Genomic DNA, 25,214 nt, shown 5'->3' on the forward strand with positions numbered 1-25,214 from the left:
AAGGCTGATTTGCATATGGCCATGTCTGAACCGGGTTGGTGTGGTGAGCAAAAACGATGGATTTAGGCCCAGATCTCTGTACTGGGGTGAATGACTGTATGACATTGTTCTGCATTCTGTCCATCAACTGTTGTTTTTGCATTTATCACCCCAAGTGGGACGGGTATGCTCAGACGTGAGTCCCGTGCTCTCCAAACTACTGGAGTCAAGTTATCCTGGCTGATGATGGCTGATAGCCAGAAACCGGTCCTAGGATGCTTGATTCCGGTCCAGGGAAGACATGGCTTAGCAGTTCGGGCTGGACTGTTCCCATGAGGCACAGGGTTAAGACTGATTTGCATATGGCCATGTCTGAACTGGGGAGGCTTGGTGAGCAAAATAACGATGGATTAAACCCAGATCTGTGACTGGGGGTGAATGTTTTGCCATTGTGCAACATTCCGTCCATCATCTTGTGTGTTTTGTTGTTCACTCTATGTGGGAAGGGTATGCCCAGACGTGGGTCCTGTGCTAACTACGCCACTGGAGTCAAGCTATCCTGGCTGAAGACGGCTGATAGCCAGAAACCAGTCCTAGGATGCTTGATTCCGGTCCAGGGAAGACATGGCTTAGCAGTTCGGGCTGGACTGTTCCCATGAGGCACAGGGTTAAGACTGATTTGCATATGGCCATGTCTGAACTGGGGAGGCTTGGTGAGCAAAATAACGATGGATTAAACCCAGATCTGTGACTGGGGGTGAATGTTTTGCAATTGTGCAACATTCCGTCCATCATCTTGTGTGATTTGCTGTTCACCCTATGTGGGAAGGGTATGCCCAGACGTGGGTCCCGTGCTCACTACGCCACTGGAGTCAAGCTATCCTGGCTGAAGACGGCTGATAGCCAGAAACCGGTCCTAGGATGCTTGATTCCGGTCCAGGGAAGACATGGCTTAGCAGTTCGGGCTGGACTGTTCCCATGAGGCACAGGGTCAAGACTGATTTGCATATGGCCATGTCTGAACTGGGGTGGCCTGGTGAGCAAAATAACAATGGATTAAACCCAGATCTGTGACTGGGGGTGAATGTTTTGCCATTTTGCAACATTCCGTCCATCATCATGTTTTGCTGGTCAGGATTTGCAGCAGCACGGTGCATCCTTCTTGCTTTGCCTGCAAGTGAGCAGATTTTTCTCCCTAGTCTCTTCCCACCTGCCCGTTTCCTATTTTGTTTGTCTCACTGTGCCTTGCCTTTGAAACACATTTATTCTCTCTCACACTGTCTTTCCTCTCTACTACTTCTTTCATTTATTTTCTCTCCCTCAATAGTTCTTACATTTGCCTACTTCTGTTTTGTCTCTCATTCTCTTTTTCTCTGCTTAGTTTATTTTTTCTATTTCTCAAGGTATCTTATTTTTGACCCTTTATCTTCCCTCTTTCACTGCCTCTCTTTTGTGCCTCTCCATCATTGTTTGTCTTCTTTCTATTGTGCCTCAAAGTCTCTCTCCTGTTTTTATCCCCTCCACCCTAAATGTTTTTCTTTATCAGTCTCTTTGCTCTTGAAGTTAAACGCTGTGACTTTTAAACTCCCTGCTTGTTTCAGTTTACTCTTTTCTCGCGTTCTCATTACCCCTCTCGTCATCTTCTCTCTCCCCTGCACTTTTCATAGCCCCCTCTCTGATCAATTTGTTCTCTCTTGTTTTTCTGTCTTCTCTCATTTTATTTAATCATTTGGCCACCTCGCACTTTGTGTCTCTCTTCTCTCACTGTCTCTTTTCAGAGCTCCTGCAATTTCATTTTCAGAGCTCCCACAATCGAATTCTATTCTTTTTATCCATTTATCATTTTCCTCTTTAACGCTTTCCTCTATCTCATACATCCCTTCTCTAGCTCTTTCTGTGTCTCTCTCTATCTCTCTCTCTCTCTCCCTCTATTTCACTACCTTAGCTAGTCCCTCTATTTCTGGCACAACAACAGAAAGCTGACCTTCTGGTGTTCTCCATCTTGTGTGTAATGGTCGCTAGTCTAATTGATTGTCAAGAATATATGTCTGGCAACAGGCACCTGAAATCCTGTCTGTCTGGTAAGCCATGTGTTGGATGAATGATTAAAGAGAGACTTTTTAGCCGTCCACCTTTTTTCAGCAGAGGGCTAGGACAGTGGTGTGCTCAACCTTTTGACTTCTGTGGACCCCCACTGAATTACTACGGTAAGCCAGGGACCCCTTTTACTTTTAATAGGAGGGTTGGAGCTCTTTCAAATTTGGTTTTATTTCTAAAAGGCGAAGTGGTATGCTAGACTCTAGCAAATCACTTTGTCTTTTTCGCTCCTAATAAATGCTCTCTATATATCTATGCATTTCAGTGCTTCAATTGAGACAACCAATCATTTATTTAGGAGAGATTTGTAGAGCGCATGGCTGCCCGGGAGCGTCCCAGCGCTGACAGAATCCACTAAGTTCTCAAAAAGGATGGGCCGGGGGGTGGCATGGATCAGGGGAACAGCCATGTCTTCAGGGATTTACGGAATGTTAAAAGATTAGGTTGGGCCCGGAGGGCTGGTGGAAGAGTGTTCCACATCTTGGATGCCAAGTAGGAGAATTGTCGATCTCCGAAACGTGATTTTTTGGTTTTGGGTATTTTAGTCAGGTGGGCATTGGTAGAGCGTAAGGTTCTGGTTGTTGTGTGGGGAGTTACGAGGTTTTTCAGAACCGGGGGACCATTTCCGTGCAGGATTTTGTGGGTTAAGCACATGGCCTTGAAGTGCACTCTTTGTTCCACCGGGAGCCAATGAAGTTCTTTGAGTGCGGGTTTGGCAGAGCAGCGCTTTTTGGTGCCAGTAAGAATTCGTGCCGCCGCATTTTGCACCACCTGGAGCTTAGAGATGACTTTTTTTGGTGATCCAAGGTATAGGGCATTTCCGTAGTCCAATCTGGACAATATGAGGCCTTGGATGATCAGTTTTCTGGACTGGAAAGGAAGGATAGGGAGGATTTTGCGGATGGACCGGAGCAGGCCAAAGCAAGTTCCTGCAGTTTTCTTAGCCTGGGTGCTGAGAGTGAGTTTATTATCCAGCCAGATCCCTAAGCTTTTGATATCGGTTTTGGGGGTTGGAGGTGGGCCCATACTGGGTGGCCATAAAGACTCCGGGCGAAAAAGGGACTGGTTGCCTAAAACCATAAGCTCCGTTTTTTCCCCATTGAGCTTTAAATGGGAGTTGCTCATCCACCTGACGATGTCCTCCAGGCAGGAGTACAGATCTAAGGAGGGGAGGTCTGACTGGCTTAGGGAAACGACCAACTGTGTGTCGTCCGCGTAGGTCAGAAGTTTGATGCCATAGGGGACGACAATTTGTTCCAGAGGTGCCATGTATACGTTGAAGAGTGTCGGGCTCAAAGAAGAGCCCTGAGGCACTCCGCAACGTATAGGGGTTTCCTTAGAGATGCAGTCTCCGTCTGCTACCTGAAAGGAACGATTGTGGAGGAAGGATTTTAACCATTCAAGGGCAGTCCCTTTGATGGCCAGATTTGCTAGGCGTTGCGCAAGAATGCTGTGGTTGACGGTGTCGAAAGCTGCGCTGAGGTCCAGGAGGATCACTGCCACTGATCCTCCTGCATCGATGATCTTCCTGGCTTCTTCGACCACCGCAACCATAGCAGTTTCTGTCCCTTGGCCCGGGCGGAAGCCCGTTTGCGAGGTTTTTAGCAGTTCATTGGACTCCAGATAGAAAGAGAGCTGGGAGTTTATGTATTTTTCCGCGAGTTTACTGATGCCCGGGAGGAGAGATATGGGTCGGTAGTTGACAAGGTTGTCCGGGTCAAGGTTAGGTTTTTTTATGAGTGCTTTCACTACCGCTTTTTTCCAGTTAGTGGGCACTATTCCGGACTCAAAAGAGGTGTTTAAGAGGTTGGTTATGAGAGGCAGAATGCTCGGGGCTACAAGTTTAAGATGTCTCATCGGGGCAGGGTCGTGGGGTGATCCGCTTTTGAGGGCTTGTAGTATAGAGCCCAGAATTTCCGCGTTGATGGGTTGGAATTTACTAAGTTCCACGCCATTTCTTTGCTGATGGGAGGAGGGGAGGGGGAGTGGGTCTGAAGGGGGAGGCGGCGGAAGTTGTTTAAGTATGTTTTGAATTTTAGAGTCGAAGAAGTTTGCTAACTCATTGCAGTGTTCTATAGTAGGGTCTCGCGCATCTGGGGGGGTGGGGGGTTTGAGAAGCTTTTCAAAGTGAGGAACGTCTCCCTTGATGCGTTTGCCGCCTGGCTGATTTTCTCGCTGTAGAAAGAGGTTTGTGCGTTTTTCAAGGCTTTTTTATAATTCAGAATCATCAGTCTGTATTCGTTTTTGTCGGTGGGGTTGAAGCCTTTTCTCCAGACTCTTTCTGCTCTTTTGCAGGCCTTTTTCAGGAGGCGGAGTTCCTGGGTAAACCATGGGGAGGTTGCATTTTTCCTTAGTTTACGGTGGGATTTTTTTGGGAGGGCCAGGTCTAAGGAGTTGGTGATCCAGGAAGAGAATTCCCTATCTGCGAGTTCAATGTTTGAGCTAAGGTTGGGGACTGACTTCTCGAGGAGTTGTGTCCATTTGGCAACGTCTAGTTTTGCCCAGGGTCTAGATGGTCTGCCGGGGGCTTGGATTTGCGGTGATTTGGAGTAAATGTGCCAGCTGAAAGAGGTGAGAAGGTGGTCGGTCCATGGCACGGGAATGGGGGGCCTGGTCTCAAGGTTCTGGAGGTTGCAGAATATAGGGTCAAGCAGGTGACCTCTGTTGTGAGTGGGAAGGGAGTTCTGAAGATGTAGTTGGTGGGTAGCCAGATCGAGGATCAGTTCTGCGGCTACATTATCTTTGCTATCTTCCAGATGGATATTGAAATCCCCTAGAATAAGGAAGTTGGGCTGAGCGCTGGATCTGGCTAAGGAGCATTCTAAAATGGAGTCAATGAATTTTCCCATAGCGCCAGGGGGGCGGTAGATGAGGAGTCCAGAGAGCGACGTGCAAGGGGAGATCTGCAAGGTGAATTGGACGTTTTCACAGTCTGCCAGGGGACTGTCAAGAAAGCGGCAAGGTATGGAGTCCTTAGAGATGATAGCAATTCCACCCCCTCTACCTTTGGGCCGGTCAAGATGTTGAATGCTAAATCCTAGGGGTAGTGCTAGGACTATGTCAGCGTCAGAGTGAGGTGCCAGCCAAGTTTCTGTAAGAAACAATATGTCGAGATTGAGGTCTTCAATAAGCAAATTTATTTCCAGGGCGTGTTTAGGTAGAGATCTGCAATTGATCATTGCCATATTTATGGTCATCTGGGTGGGGGCGTTGGAGGTGGGGGGAGTGAATTTGAAAGGGCAGTGAAGACAGTGATTGAGACGGGAGTCACCCATTAGAGTATGTGAGCATTCAGATGGTACGGGCCTGTTGAGGTTGCGAAGGGCATTACCTGAATAGGTCGTCCTTCCTTCTGGCCTCTTTCCTGGCTCCTGGCGTGTACTGGCGCGGACGGGCGCAGACGGGCTTGCCTTAGGCGCTCCCGCTGCGCTCGTCCGCTGCGCTTCCTGGCCAGGCACATAATTTGTGACTGAGTGGGAGGGCGTCAAGGGGGCGTGGCCAGCGGAGGTGGGCGTGTCCGATGACGCGCTCGCCCTCGGAGGTGGCGGAGACAGGGGTTCGTTGCAGCGTGACAGCACGCTGTTCAAGGCAAGTACATAAAGTTTTAAAAGTTCAAGTTATACACAGAGTTACAACAAGTTAAAATACAGCACACTCCCGGCTTCCGCCTCAGGAGACTCTTAGGGATTTGTATCATCCAATCCTTGATTCAGTTTTCTGTACATGCTCTGCTCCCACAAATCTAGCTAAAGGCACAAAGTTACATTTTAGTTTCCAGTTTTACATTTCTTCACATTTACTGAGTTTTTGAATTTTCAGTTCTGCCTTTTTACATATATACATATTTTCATAATCTAATATTCAATTTGGTGACCTCCTCAGTGGACCTTGTGGGCCTGCATGGGGTCCTTGGACCACAGCTAACAAACGCTGGTCTTAAGCTTTGCACAGGAGCATTGGAGTTGGTGCCTGGGTGGTCCCTTAGTTTCAGGACCACCTGGCCATGCCACAAAAATTGTAGGTCAACCGTCAACAGAAAATAAATGGCAGGATGGGACAGTTAGTTCAAACAGCTGTTGACTCACATTCGCTTAACTTGTTTCGCTTCTACCTCCTTTACTTCATGTCTTTTTTACCAACTCTGTTTCAGACGTTTCTGTGTCTTACTAACACTGAATTACCTGAAGATGCCTCATATGTTGACTATATAAGCACCCTTCTGCATCACTGAGGCATTACTGGCCTCTGGAGGGCTCATGGATTCACTGTAAAGGAGCCGGTCCTTCCAGAACACTTTTAAAACTCTATGGCTTCACCACTCTCTTCACTAAGGCCTATTTTCTCAAGCCACACAGAGTGTTGTACACAGTTCAAGATGTAATTCAACAATTCAGAAGAGAACTAAAGACCTGGATGTTTGAATGATCAAACCTCCACGGAGCAGCAAACAGCTTCAGCGCCTCGAGACCCTGGATATTTGCCACTCTCTATAAATGTTTAATTGATTGATTGATGTACAGATCTCTAGCTGCTAACATCGCTAGTCTATGAGATCCAACACTGATCCTCCTCACCCAATATAGGTTCTTCCCTCTCAAAGTCAGGCAACTTCATGGATGCTCTGAACGGTCGGTCTGCGGCAGGGTTTCCATGCATTTAGAAATTCTGTTCTAGAAGGACCACCCACAAGACTCTCTTGTGTTGTGGTTTGAGTGTCGATAGCTGTTCTTCCTTGTATGGCCAGTTCGTTCCCTAGCAGACATCCAACATTTAATTCAGGGTATACCAACACTCTTACAGGCACATACATCAAAGGATTTCGCGATCGCAAACGGTGCAAATCGCAAAAATCGGCCGTTTGCGATCGCAATATCTGCTTTTGGAATGCATGAAGGGTGAAGTCCCTCGCAATTTGAGAATTCGCAAATATTTGCGAATTCTCAAATTGCGACTGCATTTAAGGAATCTCATTTTGCGATTCTTTAAATGCAATGCATGAAACTTAAAAAAATTGCGATTTCGCAATTAGGGGGAGCACATTACCATGAGGTTGAACCTCATGGTAATTTGCGAAAATTTTGAAAAATGCACTTTTGTGCATTTTTCAAAGTTTCATGTTGTGAACACACATGCCCTTAGGGCATGTGTGTGCACAACATATGTGCACAGATTGATTTCAGGGGTGCAACAGGGTGTCCTTTGGACACCCTGCACCCTTGAAATCACATTCACAATTTGCGATTCGCTAATTGCTAATCGCAAATTGAGAATGTCTTCCCATTCATTCTTATGGGCCTCTAGGCCCATAGGAATGAATGGGGAGGTATTCCTTAATTGCGACTCGCAATTAGCGAGTCGCAATTAAGGAATATTAAGAAATCGCAATTTATTTAGCGATTTCTTGATGCATTGCATTTTGCAATTCCTTCATTGCGATTCCCTATTTTTTGCAATTAAGGAATCTCAAAAAGCAATATTGATGCATGTGCCTGTAACTGTGCTAACATTTTAATCAGTGTATAGTGTTATTGAAGCTATAGTTCATATCCCGCCCTTCCCTTAAGTCTATCTGATTCGATTGAATTATATTTAGAGCTGTTTCTTGGTATACACAGATCTGGCAACCATCAGTCACTCTGTACCTTCAGAGGACCACTTTCAATCTATCCGCTAGAGCCTGTAGTAGGAATCGGTGTGTGTTTGTAGGCGCCTTTGATAGCATTTTAGCGTCTCCCGAGTGAAGCGTTTAATTTTATGATCCCTGTTCTAAATAATGGTACTGGGGAGTTTTCCTTCCTCTTTACTTAATGGCTTAAGAAGTAGCTTTGACAAAATTCCCAATGTCTGACTGCCTACACCCAGTCCATTCTGTAGGTCGCATTTGTGGATTCTGCTGCCAGATTTAGGCCTTATATGTTTATATATATTAGGGTATTTGTTTTCTTTTAGGCTGAGTTCCCCGTCCTTTTCGGTTAGCTCCGTTAGTTGTCAGCCTTTCACCAGGAAAGCCATTCTGTTTAAGTTCAATGAACCCTAAATTGCCTGAATACTGTCACAAGGATATATTTAGTAGATTTCAGTCTTGTTCTCTCTAATCCACCCATACACATTTTTCTAATTTGTATTCTCCCGTCTAACTTCATAAAATAGATGTTGCTTTTTAGTGAAATGAAATGAAATGAAATGAAAAATTCCACTTATATAGCGCTTAACTACCCGGAGGCCTCGCAGCGCTTTAATCCCTTGCATGCGTCGGACGGCCCCCGGCCGTCCGACGATGTGGTGGGCGTGTGTGTCGGACGGCTGGTGGCCGTCGATCTGCGCACGCATGTAATTTTACCACTCTGCTGCAAAATTCCGGCCGCGCCCAAGGTGTTAAAGCTTGCAAGATATTGCGCAGATGTCCACTCAACATTCATAATTATGGACCTTGATTCTCTATAATCCCTGTGCGCAGTCACACCTAATTTCGCCTATATGTGTTCGTTAGCAGAATCAGTGTCACCTTTTGGTGTACACTGAGGGCCAGATGTAGGTCGGTCGGTAACGGCCGAAAATCGGTATTTTCGGCCGTTACCGACCGGTATACATGATTTGACATGTAGGTGCTCAATTTTACAGAATCGGTAACTTTACCGATTCGGTAAAGTTACCGATTCTGTAAAATACCGAATCGGTAACTTTACCGATTCGGAGCCACCCATATGTAGGTGGGACTCTTCAGAGTCCCAGGAGCCTTAACGAATCGGTATTTTACCATCAAATCCAATTTGATGGTAAAATACCGATTTCAGGTGTGCATGCACATATGTGCATGCACACCTAGCCATGTGACAGGCAGGTCTGCCCTTCGGGCATGTATGCCTGCCACATGGCACCCAAGCCTGTTTTGGGGGTGCCAGGGGGTGTCAAAGTGACACCCCCTGTACCCTTGTGAATTCGGTATTTACCGATTCGGTAAATACCAAATCGGTAATGCCCATTCATTCCTATGGGCTTCAAAGCCCATAGGAATGAATGGGCATTACCGATTCGGTATTTACCGAATCGGTAAATACCGAATTCATCCGATTCGGTATTCCAGCACATCTGGAATACCTACATGTCGGACCCATAGATTTACCGAATTTAAATTACCGAATCGGTAAAATTCGGTAATTTAAATTCGGTAAATCTTTTCTACCTACATCTAGCCCATAGTGACTTATGCTGACAACACACAACTGGTGATGGGGCTAAATAGAGACAACAACTCCTTATCCAACCTTCGTTCCTGTCTGGAGGAAACGTCCAAATGGATGAACGACTCCTTTCTGAAATTAAATAGGGAAAAAAGCGAGTTGATGATTTTAGGTAATCAATCTCCTCTCGATCTCAACCTAATGTGGACGATCTCCCTGGGTCCAGTCCCCTCTCCCAAGACTCAGCTAAAAAGCCTGGGTATTTGGCTGGACCATGACTTCACCTTCAGGACACAGACACGCAGCTTAGCAGCTGCGTGCTATGGCATCCTGAAATTGCTTCGAAATATTCTTCCCCACCTCCCATTTCAAGCAAAAGAAAAACATGGTCCAGGCATTGATTTTATCTCGTCTGGACTATTGGAATGCCCTTTACTTGGGTGCTCCCACCTCGATCCTATCCAAACTTCAGACTATCTAAAACTGGGCCGCCAGAATGTTCCTGGGTATCACTAAATTCCAGTCAGCAAAATCTGCATTGAACTCTCCTCATTGGCTTCCAGTTAGGGAGAGAGTCAAATTCAAAGCGATGAGTATTATCCACAAGTCCTTAGCAGGAAAGTGTCCCGCTGTCAATGATTCCAACATTCAGACCAATCGGGCTAAAAGATGCCTCCGTTCAGATGACTTGAATCTTGTCACTGTACCCAAGATCAGGAAAGCCTGAAGTGTCCACCGCCTGCGGCTTCACTGCAACTCGCCACACCCTGCGCGGTATCAGCTCTGTCCACACAACCGTACACCCTGACCAGGTCCTCTGCAGCTCCGCCAAATCCTTACCCATCGCTGGCATCAACACCAAACCTGTCTCCTGCACCATATCATTCTCCCCTAGGTGGAGAACCAAAACGTCCGGACACCGCCCCCCCGGCACCATACCATTCAAGGCAGGGATCAACTCTTTCCATCTCATACCCCCCTCCCTGACCAAACAACCTAAAACATTGCAGGATTGAAACCCAAGTTATCTCCAAAACAGCTATCCTGCGCTTGCAACTTGGCCCTCTTCACAAAGGAATGGGCCACAATCCAAATCAACATGTCCCGGACCTTGGGACCCGCCACCGAACCTGAAACGAGAAACAAATGCCAGTAATCATGTCCCCCCAACATCCCATCGCGCGTTCACAACAACTCCTCACTGCGCACATACCGCCGATAACAATTTGAGGACCACCTCCCCAGGCGCATAATGTCCCCCTGCCCGCACCCCCGTCTATGTGCTTCCAACGCCGCCCCAATCCGAAACGAGTGCATGCCATACCGTCTGCCATCAACCCCCACCGTAGCCAAAGCCTTCCGCAACACCGCCAACAACTGTGACCCCTTCGCCCCTCTCCCATTCGCGTGTTGCAACATCCAACCATCCTCCAGCCTTTCCCCCTCCCATTTCCAACCCCATCCCACTGGGCACGCAGCGCCCACCTCCGCCTTCCGCAGGACCACCCACGCCCGACGCACCGCTGATCGGTCTTAGACTTACGTAACGAGAGGCGCACCTCCCACCGCCCCAACTGCACATCCGACCACCCCAACCCCGGACCTGATTTCGAACCCAACATCTCAGACACTCGAAACGCCCCCACAAACATCCACACCATCAACGTGGCAAACAGGCAAGCTTCCCGGCCATCCTGGCAAACCCCGGGCAGAACACCCACAACTCTCCCCAGCAACTCCTCCAACAGGGGCCGCCGAACCGCCCCCACCCGCCCACATTCTCGGGCCCAACCCTCCAACATCTGAGACCTGAGCTCCCCCGCGGATGGGGCGTATCCCCAGAACAGCTTCCCCATGAAAGCGATCCCCGCCAGCTTGCCTGCGATCGTAACCCTCAATAAACCTTTGCCAATCATGGACAGCATAAACTGCACCACATCCTCTGGTCTCTCCATCCCCGGCCGCCTCCACCGCGCCCCGGACGCCTCAAACTCCCCCCATGCAGCCACATACGTAGTCCTGGTCGACTCCGCCAAGGATCCTAGAACCAGTTGCAACATCCGGTGTTGCCTATGTGCCACATCCGGTGCGGCATAGGCGTCGGGTCCCGCTCCGTGTCCTCTGCTAACCCACGGAATCTCCTCCACTGCGAACGAGACAAGGCATCCGCAGTGTCATTTCCTGGGACATACACCGCACGAAAAGCAATGTCATGGCGCAAGCAGCCCAACACAAACACTCGCAACAGCTTTAACACCTGCTCATCCCTGGCGGACCGGCGATTCACCATCTGAACCACCGACATGTTGTTCACGTTGAAAGTCACCCGAGGGTGGGCCAGCCTCACACCCCACAGCCATATCGCCATCACCAATGGGAAAAGTTCCAGGAAGGCAATGCCCCTCCCCCCTGCCATTCCGGGGGCCAACGTTCCGCACACCACTGCCGAGAAAATATGCACGTCCCACACCATGTCCTCATCCCTCCGCATGGGCACCCCATGGAACCGTGTCAGGAAAAACCGCCACATCCGCAAATCCTCACGAACGCCCGCCGACAAACGCACGTGGTGATGCGGAGGCCTCTGCCCAGCCAAGGCCCAGCCCAGCCTCCTACATAACATCCGCCCCACACGCACCACTCTGCAAGCGAAGGTAAGGTGTCCCAACAGCACCTGAATCTTCAACACTGTCACCTTGTGCTTTGCCACCATCACCTCGAGCAGCCCCAACATCTGCTGCTGTTTGTCCACCGGCAACCACGCCTCCATCGACACCGAGTCCAGCTCAATACCCAAAAATGACAGCGCCGTGCCTGGCCCACTGTCTTTTCCGGCACCAATGGCACCCCAAGGTCCTCCATGATCTCCTGAAACCTGTCCAGCGCCACCTGGCAGTCCGTGGAGTCTGGTGCCCCGACCAAGAAAAAGTCATCCAGGTAGTGCGTAACTCCTTGGTGACCCGTTCGTTCCGTAAAAAAACATTTAAGGAACGTACTAAAACATTCAAAAAGCGCGCAGAACATTAAGAAGCCTTGTCCACATACCAGCGGCCGTTAAACTGAATCCCCAGTAGGCCCCACTCGTCTGGGTGAATCGGCAGCAACCGGAAAGCCGACTTGATGTCACACTTAGCCATCTGCGCGCCAGGTCACGCCGCCACCACTAAGGCCATGGCCGCCTCCACTAAGGCCATGGCCGCCTCCACCGAGGAATACGACACCGCGGTCTCATTCTCATCAATATAGTCGTTAACCGATCCGCCCTTCGGCCATTAAAAATGTTGGATAAGGCGGAACTGCCCTGCCTCCTTCTTGGGCACCACCCCAATGGGGGACACCATCAATTCCTCCAACGGCCAATCCACAAAAGGCCCCGCCATGCGGCCCTCATTGACCTCCTTGTCCAGCTTGCTTTGTACCACCTCCGGGTGTTCCCGAGCCAACCGCAAATTGTCCGCCCAATGCCGCCGGCGGGGCCCCACGTAGCCCAAGCAAAACCCCTCCTGAAACCCGGCTGCAACCAATCAGCGGCCCCTTCATCCGGGTAATTACGAAGGGCCGCTGGCAAAAGTTCCAAACTAACCGGAGTACGAGCCCTTTGGCAGAGACCCCTTACCACCTCGGACGCTGCCCGACGGCTGCGCGGTGCCGGCGCGTGCACTCCAGGCCGAAGCCTGCGAACCACCGTGCTGCTGCCCGGGGGGGGCCCAACAACGGACCACTGGGTGTCCATACTTGCCGCAACCGGAGCACTCATGCTTAAAACGGCAATGCTCCCGTGCACAGGCCCCTTTATTGAAGTCCCAGCAGCTGCCTACTGCCCCGGATTGGCTCTTAAAATAGGCCACAACCCCTCCTTGGGTAGGGCGGCCTTGAAAGGGCTGATATATAATCGGGAGGCCACTTGCAGTAAAAATGGTCTTGCCTGACCCCGCCAGCCCCATCGTATGCTGCCAGAGGTCGCAATCCAACTCGCCCCACTTTGCCTCCGGATCCCAAGCCATCCGCGCCCGGACACTCCTCGTTGCACTGCGCCCACGCATAACCACCCCCGTGATCTGCGCCTTCCGAATTACATTCATGTATTTAAAAAAGGACACCGATCAGTCCGGGAACTTTTCTCAATAAACACTTGCGAATATCAAAAACGCTGCCGTCCAATTTTCGATCGTCAAAGGCACCCTCGGCCTCTTCTGCAGCTCATAATCCTCCTCCTTTGAACCCTCCTTCGACCGGACCTCGCGGTGCAACAACTTTAACAACTCCACATACTCCCCTTTTCTCTTTAGTTGACGCCATTAAATGCGCCCCGAGCGGCTTCTTGACCCCATATAAGGGAGCCGCTTAATCTTCAGCTCCTTGCTCTCTGGTTTTGCCGTGCCGCCCGCCGCCTCCAGAAAAACCCCACCGGCCGCACCACCCGACCCGTCCTTGCCCTCGGGCTTTGCCCCGGCGCCCGCCGCCGAACCTCCTTCAAAGCCGCGCCGCCAGCGCCCTGTTTCCCCGGGACCACCAGTCCTTCTCCCCCTCCTTTGTGATCCCCCTCCAACCCCTCCGCTCTGGTCGCCAGTGCGGCCTCCTCCGGCCCTACGCCCCGATCCACTACGTACCTTCCTTTGCACAGCTGATCACCCCCCACCATTCCCTCCCCCCCCACTCCCACCGACACCATGTGCACCGTGGCCTTGCATTTACCTGGGACCAACGCATTCCTTCGCTGCTCTTCACCTTTCCGATCCATCGCCGACCTGTCCCCCGACTGTGTCCGGGCCCTTGCAGCACCCAGGCCCCGTGACACCTGCAAAAAATTACTGACAACATTACTGAATCCCCCAGCCGCCCTCGCCATTCCTCACTTCCCCTTCCTCCAAACTGTCCTCATCCTCAAACAATTCCACTCCACCCCACACATAACTCCGGCGAGCCAGCGGCGGCGCCGACTGCACCCTGCCGGAGGGCCACACCCCTTCACTCCTCCCGCTCAAAACATAACTGTCCTCCGTGCCGGTGCTCCATGTCCGCCGGCGATCCCCAAGCCGACCTGCACGCTCCACCTCTCCTCCCTGCCCCGACAGGCCCGCCTCCTCCTCCCCACCCCCCACTCTACCTCTTGCATTCCACGCCTCCCGCACCCTCTCCTCCCAAGACTCGAACACATTCAACCCCTCCTACTCCCTCTCACTCTCCCAGGAGTCAAACAATAGTGGGGACACCCCTCCCACCTGCCCCAGCTCCCTGCCCCCTCCAACATGCTCTCCTGAGGCCCGCTTCCCCTCTTCCCCCCCAGCCACCCTGCTCCGCTCCCCCTTCCCAGGCCTCCTGCCCCTCCCAACCTCAACCTCAGCCCCCTGTCTGGCAGGTGAGGGGCTCTCCAGCCTCCCTCCGAGCTTCGGGCCACCTCCCCTTTTCGTATATGCCTGGCTCCCTCGCCCCCTCCCTCCTTTCCCACCGAACTCCCCCAAAGTCTCTCCGCGGACCCCTCCCGCCCCCGATCCCGAAGCCTTCTCCCCCATCCCTCCCCTCCCCTTCCCTCCCATCCCTTTCCCTCCCGTCCCCTTTCCTGACTGAGACAAATCCCCTGCGGAGGCCCTGCTCACTGGTCGGGCCTCCCCGACCTCTGCAGACGCGCTGAGGCGGCCTCGCACCTCCCTGCACGGCCGTGGCGCTCCCTCCGGAGCACTCTCAGACCGCGGGCCCCTCCCGCCTACCCGCAGATGCCATATCCAGGCGCGGCGAGGCGCCACCGGCAGTGCGCCTCGGCCGCGCCGCCAGCTCTGCCTCCCCCGCACCACCTGCCACAACCAGGGCCGCGCTCCTGGCATTGGCGCGGCCCTGAAGACCAACCTGCATTTTGGGCTGCCTTTGGGCTATCCCCAGGCAGCCCAACGTGGCAAAATGGCCGCTCACTTACTCTCCCCCCTCCCAAATCTGCCTGGGGGCAGAACTCGCGGCTCGGCTGCCCCCAAACCCCCCTTTGCACAGTCCAGCAGTTCAATAAATATGCTGTATGTTCATAGCCTGGCAGAGCTGAACCGTCCTCTAAACATTGGCAAAGAGGCCTCTGGGGGCGGGTATCAATTTATTCAGTGTGAGTCTTGCAATTCTCAACTTGGAATGAAGGACAAAAACAATAACACGTGATCTTAGTGACGTTGATACAAGATGGAGGACAATGTAAACACAACTCGAGTTACCATAGGCCCAAATTGCAATGCATTCGTGGTGAAAGGCGATCAGCTCCCAGAACATCCTGTGTATCCTCACATGTTGGCAATATATCTTGTTGCTATATACAGCACTCTGCTGTGCTGTGTTTATGGCTAGGCATGCACTCAATAAATCACACCATTGAAAAAAATCCATAAAATAAATTATAGTAGCTGAGCTTGCCACATGATAGGCTTTCTTGTGTCATGCCAGGGCAAGCAGTTTATGAACGGCGTATTCCACCGAGCCAGACTCATTAGTAAACAAGCACTGACCAAGCCAATACATCTGGCCTTTGTGAGCTGGTGCAATGTTAATTTTTTCGTTTTTTTTTATTGTAAGCACATGTACCCAAAAAGTTTTTTAAAAAATGAAACAAAAAAATGAAAGCAAACACCTAAACGTGGCCGCTATATGCTTGCAATTAAAGTTAACAGATTAAAAAATGTTTACTCTCTTGGCTGTTTCACAACTGCTAGTTATTAAATTACAAGGATTACTAGATTTTTTTCAAGGTAATAAGAATACATTACCTAGCTAAGCACTCAAACTGCAGGCAGATGCAATGTTACAGTGCCACTTAAACATTTTATAACATCAACTTTATTACGGAAATGTAAAATCAGACTCTGACTGGACAGCTGATACAGGAGACAAGTAAATAGCCAGTATTTAAAGGTAATATAAAAAGTAAATACATAAAACACCCTTGGAACTATTTTTAGGGGGATATGAACATGTTTTCTGCAGTCACTCAAAGTGAATGTTGCAAGTTGGTAAAGCGAGTTGACCCATTGTCCCATGCATTATTCTTTGGTGGGTGGGTACAAAACATGAATGACATTTTAACAGACCAATCGATGAAGCCCATTGGCCAAAAGACTCTCTATGTGTATTAGGTATGGTTTGTATTTTAATCCTAGTCTGATATGACAGCTACAATTGTTTCAAAAGCCAGACCTAAAAAGCACGGCACAGTGGAAATGTAGCTTTAACTGTAGTGTAACACTGGATTTGAATCTACATAGGGCCACATGGAACTACTGTACGCAGAGCTATCCCAAAATGATGCATAATAACCAGAGACAACCATGAAAGTTCAGAGTGTTCAAACATGGAATATTGCTTTCCAGGGAGCAAGGATGAAGTCATCATATAATACACTTTCTCAGGCCCGATATTCTCAGATAAATAGGTATAAGATATAGACTTCTGAGCGTGTGTTTACCTTTTTTTTAAGTTCAAGTTTATTGTAACCAAAACATAGAATAAATACTCTTAGTCAATAAAAGGCATATGAAAAAGACAAAAGTATGATTTGAGAAGATACAATACAACGGAATCAATAAACACCTATATCTAAATTATGAAAAGGAGAAACAATGGGGGGAGAAAAATGGCGGGGAAAGTAAGCTAAGTATGGCACATTTGTAGAGAGAAGCATTATATGCAAACAGTAAAATGAAAAAAACAGTATAAAATAAACAGCGAATATCAAATAATTATAAAACGAAATAAACTGAAGCAAAAATAAATGAGAGAAAGCTTGGAGAGGTAAGTAGTAAGAGGAATCCATAATAAATCCCTTTTTACAGCTAAGGAAACAGGGGTAACATAATTGGTATCAAGTCTATGATGGAAGCAAATAGCATTCCACCAAGCTGAATAACTGATTTTTGTGGAATCTTTCCAATTGAAGGTAATCAGGTGAAAGGCTATATCCAAAAATAAATCCAACAACTTAAAGTGAGAAAGGGAATGAGACAAATCAGGCGATAGGGAACCCAAAAGGACATTGGAAAGGGAGAAGGGAAGTGTGAAGCCAAATATATTGTGCATGCGGGACCACACTAATTGCCAAAAGGAAGCGATATAGGGACAATGAAACAACATATGGAGTAAATCTGCAATCTGGCAAGGACAGGACCAACACTTAGGTAAAAGGTCATGGGAAAATGATGCCAGTTTTTGCGGGGTTAATAATAAACGCTGATAAACGAAGTGAAGAGTTTGGGTAGTGTTAGCAGCTCTAGACGTTTTATGTATTTTTAACCACAGTTTATCCCATAAAGAGACAGGCCAAGATATTGACAAATCCTGTTCCCAGGCCTATTCAGTCTTCGTCTTGAGTCGTTCAGAAGGAGTTATAAGACATTTGTATATACGAGAAGCGGAAGGAGAGGCTGTCAAAAGCGGAACAATAGTAGAGGAAGAGGGGGGCAACTCAGAGGAAAAAGGAAGAGATTGAAGATATTGGTGAAGAGCAGGTATTAAAAGGTCATATTTTTTTGTAAAGGAAGTGGGAAGAGAAAATTGAGTTTGAAGATCATCAAAAAGTAGAGGAACATTATGAAGCAGGAGTTGGGAAATCCAAGATAAACCCCTGGATTTCCAGGATTTCCAGTAAAAAGAACGATTTTTAATGCAAAGTAATTTATTATGCCAAATGGGCTGGTGTGACAAAGAAGCAAGAGAGGGATAAGAAGAGAGTAAAAGGGGGAGTAAGAGATGGCGGGTATAAGCAATGACAGGAGACTTCAAGAAGGAAGCATTAGCAGAAAAGGCAAGAATCTCCGAAAAATCAAACGGTGAAATAAGAGATTTCTCCATAGATAACCAGACAGGAGGATAAGTGGGAAGTTCTGTGGAAAGCCATCGAGAGGCTTGCTTAACCTCATGTGCGCTAGCGTTATTCCGCTCGCACGCTGAGATTTGCGAAAACGCACTTTATGTGACGAGCTGGGCTCGTCATCAGCGTGCGAGGAGGCTACGCCATGACGAGCCCAGCTCGTCATTAGCCTGGAAGGGGTTAGGGATAAAAAAATAATGGTAAGATTTAAAGTGCGGAAATTTAAGACCTCGAAACATTTAATCTTTTTTAAGAGAAGACAAGGCGATCCACGGAGGCTTATTTTTCCAGAGAAATTTCATTAAGAGTGAATCTAATCGTTTAAAATAATAACAAGGTATTTGGACAAGAATCATGGAAAGTGAGTAAAGGACAATAGGAGCTAACATCATTTTGATGGAGTCAAAATGGCCCCACCAAGAAAGAAAGAGTGGATGCCATCTGGTGATAGAATCAGTCAATTTCTTTGTAATATATTCAAAATTCGCTTTCAAGGTGTCTGAGATAGAAGGTGAAAACCATAATCCTAAATATTTTACCTTAGTCGACTGCCAGGAGAAGCCAGTGTGATCGAAGTAATGACGCTGACATAAGAGTGTGTTTAGCTTTTAACCAACCATCAGAAGCATTTCTGGGTCACCACAGCTCTGCAGGTTTGTTGACACTGAGACTGTCATCACTTCCTTTTAGGATTCAGTAACGAGGCAGATGCCCTGTTGACGGTGACCTCCAACACCCCCTACAAGAGCCTGAAGAACCCCTCCGAGGCCCTGCGCCTCCTGACCGCCCTCTCCCACGAGAGCAGGATCTTCGAGCAGCACACCAGCCCCCCCGAGAGATACATCTTCGTGCTGGTGAGTCACCCCCAAGGCTCCCCTCCCTGCAAAACATGTCTCTCTTACTGCGGCTGTCTCTGTGGCTGGCTGTCTCACCCACATGACTTACTCACCATGGATGAGTCTCTCTCTTCGTCCCCATATATCCATCTCTTAATACAGGTCTCTCACACCTCTCTGTCACTGCCAAGCTCTGTCGTTTCCCCGATCATGTGCCCTCTCTTAATGTGGGTCTCGCTCTTTCTTCCTCTTTCTCTCCCCCCCTCTTTCTCTCTCAATTTGGGTCTCACCCTCTTCCTCCCCCTCTATCTCTTTCTCACTATACCTCTCTCTCTTTATTCCCATCTCTCTCTCTCTCGCTATGAGTCACTCCCTCCCTCTCAACCTCTCTCTGAATGGGGGCCTCTCTCTCTTGCCAACTCTTTCTCTCAATGTGCCTCCCCTCTTTCTCTGGTCTCTAATGTCTAACCAGGATGCTCCTCTTCTCTGTGACCTTCGAGGCCCTCTCTACCTGTGGGAGTCTCTTTCTGAGTGTGCGGTCTTTCCCTGACTTAGAATCACGACCTGCTAAAGATAAACAAGCATTTACGATTACAAAAGTTAGAGCTATTGGCATTGTAAATGACAACAGTCTTATTTATGTGTTGGTTTTGAAAACAGATAAATCAATGGCATTCTCATTTACAATGCCAATAGCTTAATCTCTTGCAAATGCGAGACCTAATGCATTTGCACCCACACACACACACACAGAGCCACACACACACACACAGAGCCACACACACACACACACAGAGCCACACACACACACAGAGCCACACATATGATGTAGTAAATTCACCCATGCTGTAATTCTATCCAGCCATAGGATCTTGGGAGTTAAGACCACTTGCTCCGGGGGAAGAGGTAATTCATGACAGAAGATTCCTGGGCCACCTCATGTTTGCCCGGCTAAATCAACTCGAATTGGTGCTTGGGACGCCGTGCAGGGGAGATGGCACACTGTTCTAACTTGGGACCCTTCTCGTCCTGGTCCCCTTTCAGTCGTCGCACAGGGAAGGTCAAACCTGGCGGGCGGTCTCACCTGCTGCTAAAGGTGTCCGGGTTGCCCCTGTAATCACCGGAAATTTCACTTCTGGCCCCAAGTACGGCAGGTGCCCTTGTGCTTAATGAGCGTGGCCTGCCCCCTTCAGCCCTGCTGCCCCAGCCCAACACACGCCTGCGCTGGTACGTATTCCTTGGCAGGATCCGAATGCCATTATTAATGATCGTGCCAAAAGCAATGCTATATACCACCAACACCAGACTTAAATACGGTTCATAAATACATATTTTGAGCAACCCTGAAAACAGCCTTCGTCTCTACAGAAAACGATTTCATGAGGCAGCTCTACACCCTCTCAGCAGACTGCATGCTACCGATCTTCAGCATGCAGCCAGGGGAGATAGAGTGAAGCATGACTCCGGGGGCACCCTCAAGCTGTCCAGCTCTACTCCCGCGAGAACCCATGGATAGTTAGCCGCCCCCACATCTGTAATGCTCTGGCGCAAGCAGTGGGCGGAGCCTGCATTCACCTGGGGCAGACACCAAGGACCAGCCAAGTAGGTCAAGGGGCTGGAGCGCATCTCGCGATGTCCCCCCCTCCCCTCAGCATCCGCGGTCTGCACGGGGCGGAACCGTGAGGTTGGCCCCACTGAGGGTTACAGCAACAAGGTAGGAGCACTTAGAAAAGTACAGAGCTGGTCTTTCAGTCGTGCACATCCACTCACACCCTTTGCCTTTGCCTCCCCCTGCGAGAGAAAGGCTAATCTAAGCGTGGCGTTGGGGTCCGAGTCAGAAAGTGGCCAACTGGTGATTGCCGCATCCCGCCGACATGGATCCGGAGGTAGCCACTGTCCATCGATTCATGGGGGGGAGGAGGGAGGCGCCAAGAGACTCGTGATTAACTCCCGCCCCCACCATCAGCCCCCTCGCCAGCAACAGCGGCGACCCTGGGGTCCGAGTCAGGTCGGTCCTACAACTATTTATGGGCCTTAAAAAAGAAAACCTCACTCCCTGATCACCCTTAAGGCAAAAGCCCTCGCGAACATCTGACGTGGCGACCCACGTCCCCCGTTCGGCGCTTACAACTAGTTAAGGGCCTGCCTACAATGTAAACCCCCACTCCACGGACACCACGCGGGTGAAGCTCCCGCGGCCCAGGTAACCCAGGGTCCCGGGGCGGGTACCGCCGTCGACTACAAATTGCTCTGTGCCATAATTAATTAAAACCCCACACCCCGGTCACCACGCGATCAGCAATGGAGGCGGCCCGCTGCTCTCCCGCTCGAGAAGAAGCACCATAGGGGGAGCACGGGACTGCGCTTCAGAGCCTGGGCGGCATGCAGGCGGCTCGGGCTGGGCTGGCGGCGGCTGGGCTGGTGCTGCTGGTCCTCATGCTGCTGCTGCTGCCGGCGGCGGGGCGGGCTGCGCACCTCCCCTTGCCACATTTCGCGAGGCAGCGGGGGAAGCCTTCTCTCTCTCGGCCGTGGAAGGGGGAGGAGGATCCAGCGGAAGGCGGGCACACACAGAGCCCAACAGCAGCGGCAGCCAGGGAGCGCACCGGCCAGGACGGGATGGGGAGAGCCCAGGAGAAAGGAGAGGAGAGAGGTGAGAAGAGGGGTGGGGGAGAGGAGGCGACGAGGATGAGGTAAACACGAAGGAACTAAGCCCCGTCCTTTTCAGACTGGGGGGCGTGTTTTTCTTTCTCCCCTCTTCTCCATTGGCTGGAATGTAAACAACAGGCGTGTTTTTGACTTGTTGTTTACCATTCCAGCCAATGGAGAAGAGGGTAGAACAAACCTAAAGAACACGTCCACCAATCTGAAAAAGACAGGGCTTAGAGCGAGAGAATGACGTAACTGAGACCTCTTCTCCAATGGCTGGCCGCCGTTTAGGAGGCCAGCCAATGCAGAAGAGGGGCGGGGTTTAACCTCGCTACTCAGAGTCATTAAATCTCGCCAGCGAGACTGCGCATATGCGCAGCCTACGCTAGCCGAGACCTAAAAAGAGCTAAATTTCAGGTAAATGCTGAGAATGTTACTGAGCCACAGTCCAGTGGCACATATACACATGACAATAACAATATATAACATAAAACCAAAACAAATAAATATTGCAAAAGGCAAGTACTAGCATCGGAGCTGTATTTTTTGCCTCCTGGGGCAGAGGGAGCCCAGCACAGACTGAGGAAGCCCATCACAGACTGAAGGAGCCCATTTCAGAACTATCACAGGCTGAGGGAGCCCAGTATATACTGAGGAAACCTATCACAGACTAAGGGAGCCCAGCACAGACTGAGGAAACCTATCACAGACTGAAGGAGCTCAGCAGATGATAAGGGTGCCTATCACAAGGGGAGAGCACCCAACTCAGAATGAGGAAGCACATCAAAAACAGGGGAGGCCACCACTGAATGAGCAAGCTTATCACATACTCCAGAAGTCAATCAGACACTAAATGTAGCCCATCTCAGAATGACGGAGCCCATGATAGTGTGAAGAGGTCGTCACAGACTCAAATACCCCCTCCTAGACCAAGGGATCCAACCACAGACAGAAAGCACCTATCACAGACTGAGGGAGCACATCAGATACTGAGGTAAACAGTCACAGACCGAGGAACATAGCACATCATAGAAGGAGAGATCCCATCACCAACTGAATGAGCTCAGCATATACTGTGGGAGCCCACTACTGACTCAGCAATGTTAATACAAAGTGTGGAAGCCCTTCACAGACTAAATGTAGCCCACCTCCGACTTAGGGAGCCCGTAAAAGTGTGAAGAGGTTCATCACAGTCTCAAAGAGCCGCTCATAGACCAAGGGAGCTGACCACAAACAGACGGAGCCCATCACAGACTGAGGTAGCACATCACATACTAAGGTAACAGGTCACAGACAGAGTAGTCCAGAACATATTGAGAGAGCCCATCGCAGACTGAAGGATCCCATCGCAAACTGAAGTAGACCATTTCAGACTTGGATAGCCCACCACAATCGAGAGAGCCTATCACAGACTTAACAAACACAGCACATACTAAAGTGAAGAGCTTCATCTTAGAATGAGGAAGCCCATCATAGAGTGAGGGAGCCCATCACAAACTGAAGGAGGCCAGCATATACTGTGGGAGTCTACCACTGACCGAGGAAGCCCATCACATACTGAGTGAGACAATCTCAGACTGAATGTAGCCCATCACACACTGAGCAAGACCATCACACACTGAGCAAGACCATAACACACTTCAGGAGTCCATCACACACTGCGGGAGCCCATCACACACTTCAGGAGTCCATCACACACTGCAGAAGCCCATCACACACTCCAGGAGACTATCACATACTGAGAGAGCAGATCACACACTTCAGGAGCCCATCACACACTGTGGGAGCTCATCACACAGTGCAGATCATCACACACACACTGCGGGAGCTCATCACACACTGCGTGAGCCCATCAAACACTTCAGGACAGTCACACTCTGCGGGAGCCCATCACACATGGAGGGAGCCCATCACACAGTTAGGGAGACCATCACACACTGCAGGATAACATCACACACTGAGTGAGCCCATCTCAGATTGAGGAAGCCCCTCATAGAAAAGGAGAAGGAAGCAGAGGCCAACAAAGCCCAGATCCCAGCATGGACTGAAGGAGCTGAGAGCTTGGCACAGACTGAGGCAGACTGTTTCCTTGGTACAAGCTGAGGAAGCCCTGAACCACAGTATTGACTGAGGGAGCTCTCACCCGATCCCAGAATGAGTGAGCTCTGACCCTGGCACATACTGAGAGAGCCCTGACACAGACATAGTGGCCCCTGACCCAAGCACCCACCGAGGCTTGTATGTTAATACCCTCTCTTTGCACTCTTTTTTCCCCAGGATCGCCTGATACTTTTGGATGTGGGGGAGCAGTTTGTGTCGATGGCGAAGCAGTACTATCCTCTGAGCAGCGAGGAGCCCAACGAGAGGGAACTGGATACAGATCTCATTGCTGTCCTGGTGTCCACAGGCCTGGAGGGGACCGAGCCCAAAGAGACAGATGAGGAAGAGGCCCAGGAGATGGACGAGGAGAGCTTCATGGTCAACCTGATGGAATGAAGGACCAAGACCCGGCTCTTGGACGGGACAGGGTTGTGTGTCAATGTGGCAATGGACCACCCTATTCTCGAGCCCACCAAGAAGTGGATGGCACAATCACACAACCTCATCCAAGAGCCCACAGAGGACTAGATGGGGGGGCAATTGCAGTGTCAGACCCCATTCGGAGCCACAGAGCAGACAGGGGTTACTAGTCTCATCTGGGGTAATTGAGTCAGTCTGCCACTGATACCCCTGGGTTTATCCTGCTATAGCTCTGCAAACTGGGCCAAATGCAACCCTTTCCATGCCTGGGTAGCCAGCGTCAGCAGCCACAAACTTCTCAGGGGGAGGGAGTGCGGTGCTCAGAACGAAACATCCAGGCCAATGCCTCTCTTTCTGTAAAAGCAAGTCGTTTAATTACAACACAGAACTAAATACTAGATTAGCGAATAGAGGGATTTGCCTTCATGGCTTACCGCTGCCTTGTAGATAAGGCCCCCTTTCAAGCTATGCTTAGCGTGAAACGGGTGGGCAGTGGGGGTTGCAGTGGGCATTCCAACGCAACACCCATTGATTTTGACGCTGCCCCATATTTACAAGGGTGGCGTAAATATGGGCAGCGCCAAAATTAGGACCAGGGAAAACCTGGTCTTACCCTGGTAAAACAAGGAGAAATGTTGAATTTCTCCTCGTTTTTGCAGTTTCCATGTGTGCTGCGTTGTGCAGCACACATGGAAACAGCAAAACACCAATGATTGCTTATGTGCAAAAAGGTTTCCCTTCCTGCACATAAACAGTAATTTTTTTTTTAGTGTTTTGCAATTTTTGTTTTCTGCATTGAGTAGCACACATAGAAGTTACAAAACGCCATTTAAAGATTGTTTATGTGCAGGAAGGTTTCCCTTCCTGCCCATAAACAATCTTTCCCTGCAACGCAGACACCCTTGGTCTATAGTGCAAAGGTGCCTGTGTTGGCTCTAGGCAGCTAGGGGCAAACACAGCGCTGCATCATATTCCTTTAAATATGGTGCAGCCCTGCGTTTCTAAAGTGACGGAGCATGTCGTTAGCCTTCTTGGTTTAATACCATGCTTCGCTCCTTAACTTATAAATATGCCCCTCAGTTTCCCAAAGCATGTCTATATTGCATGTAACACCTCGTA

The 25,214-nt window shown here is 49.7% G+C and overlaps 1 protein-coding gene across 1 annotated transcript in view; it reads left to right on the forward strand.

The window, feature by feature from the left end:
- The window catches only part of LOC147717544 (melanoregulin-like), a 131,707-nt gene extending 107,231 nt beyond the window's left edge, over positions 1 to 24,476 (forward strand). The window contains exons 4-5 of the mRNA XM_086924350.1: positions 18,784 to 18,947; positions 23,853 to 24,476. Of these exons, the coding sequence (XP_086780476.1) occupies positions 18,784 to 18,947; positions 23,853 to 24,071 (383 nt within the window). The 3' untranslated portion in view covers positions 24,072 to 24,476. The remainder of the gene's footprint in view (positions 1 to 18,783; positions 18,948 to 23,852) is intronic.
- The last annotated feature ends 738 nt before the right edge of the window (positions 24,477 to 25,214 follow it).

This window comes from Lissotriton vulgaris, chromosome 5 (assembly GCF_964263255.1).
Source record: "Lissotriton vulgaris chromosome 5, aLisVul1.2, whole genome shotgun sequence".
NCBI lineage: Eukaryota > Metazoa > Chordata > Amphibia > Caudata > Salamandridae > Lissotriton > Lissotriton vulgaris.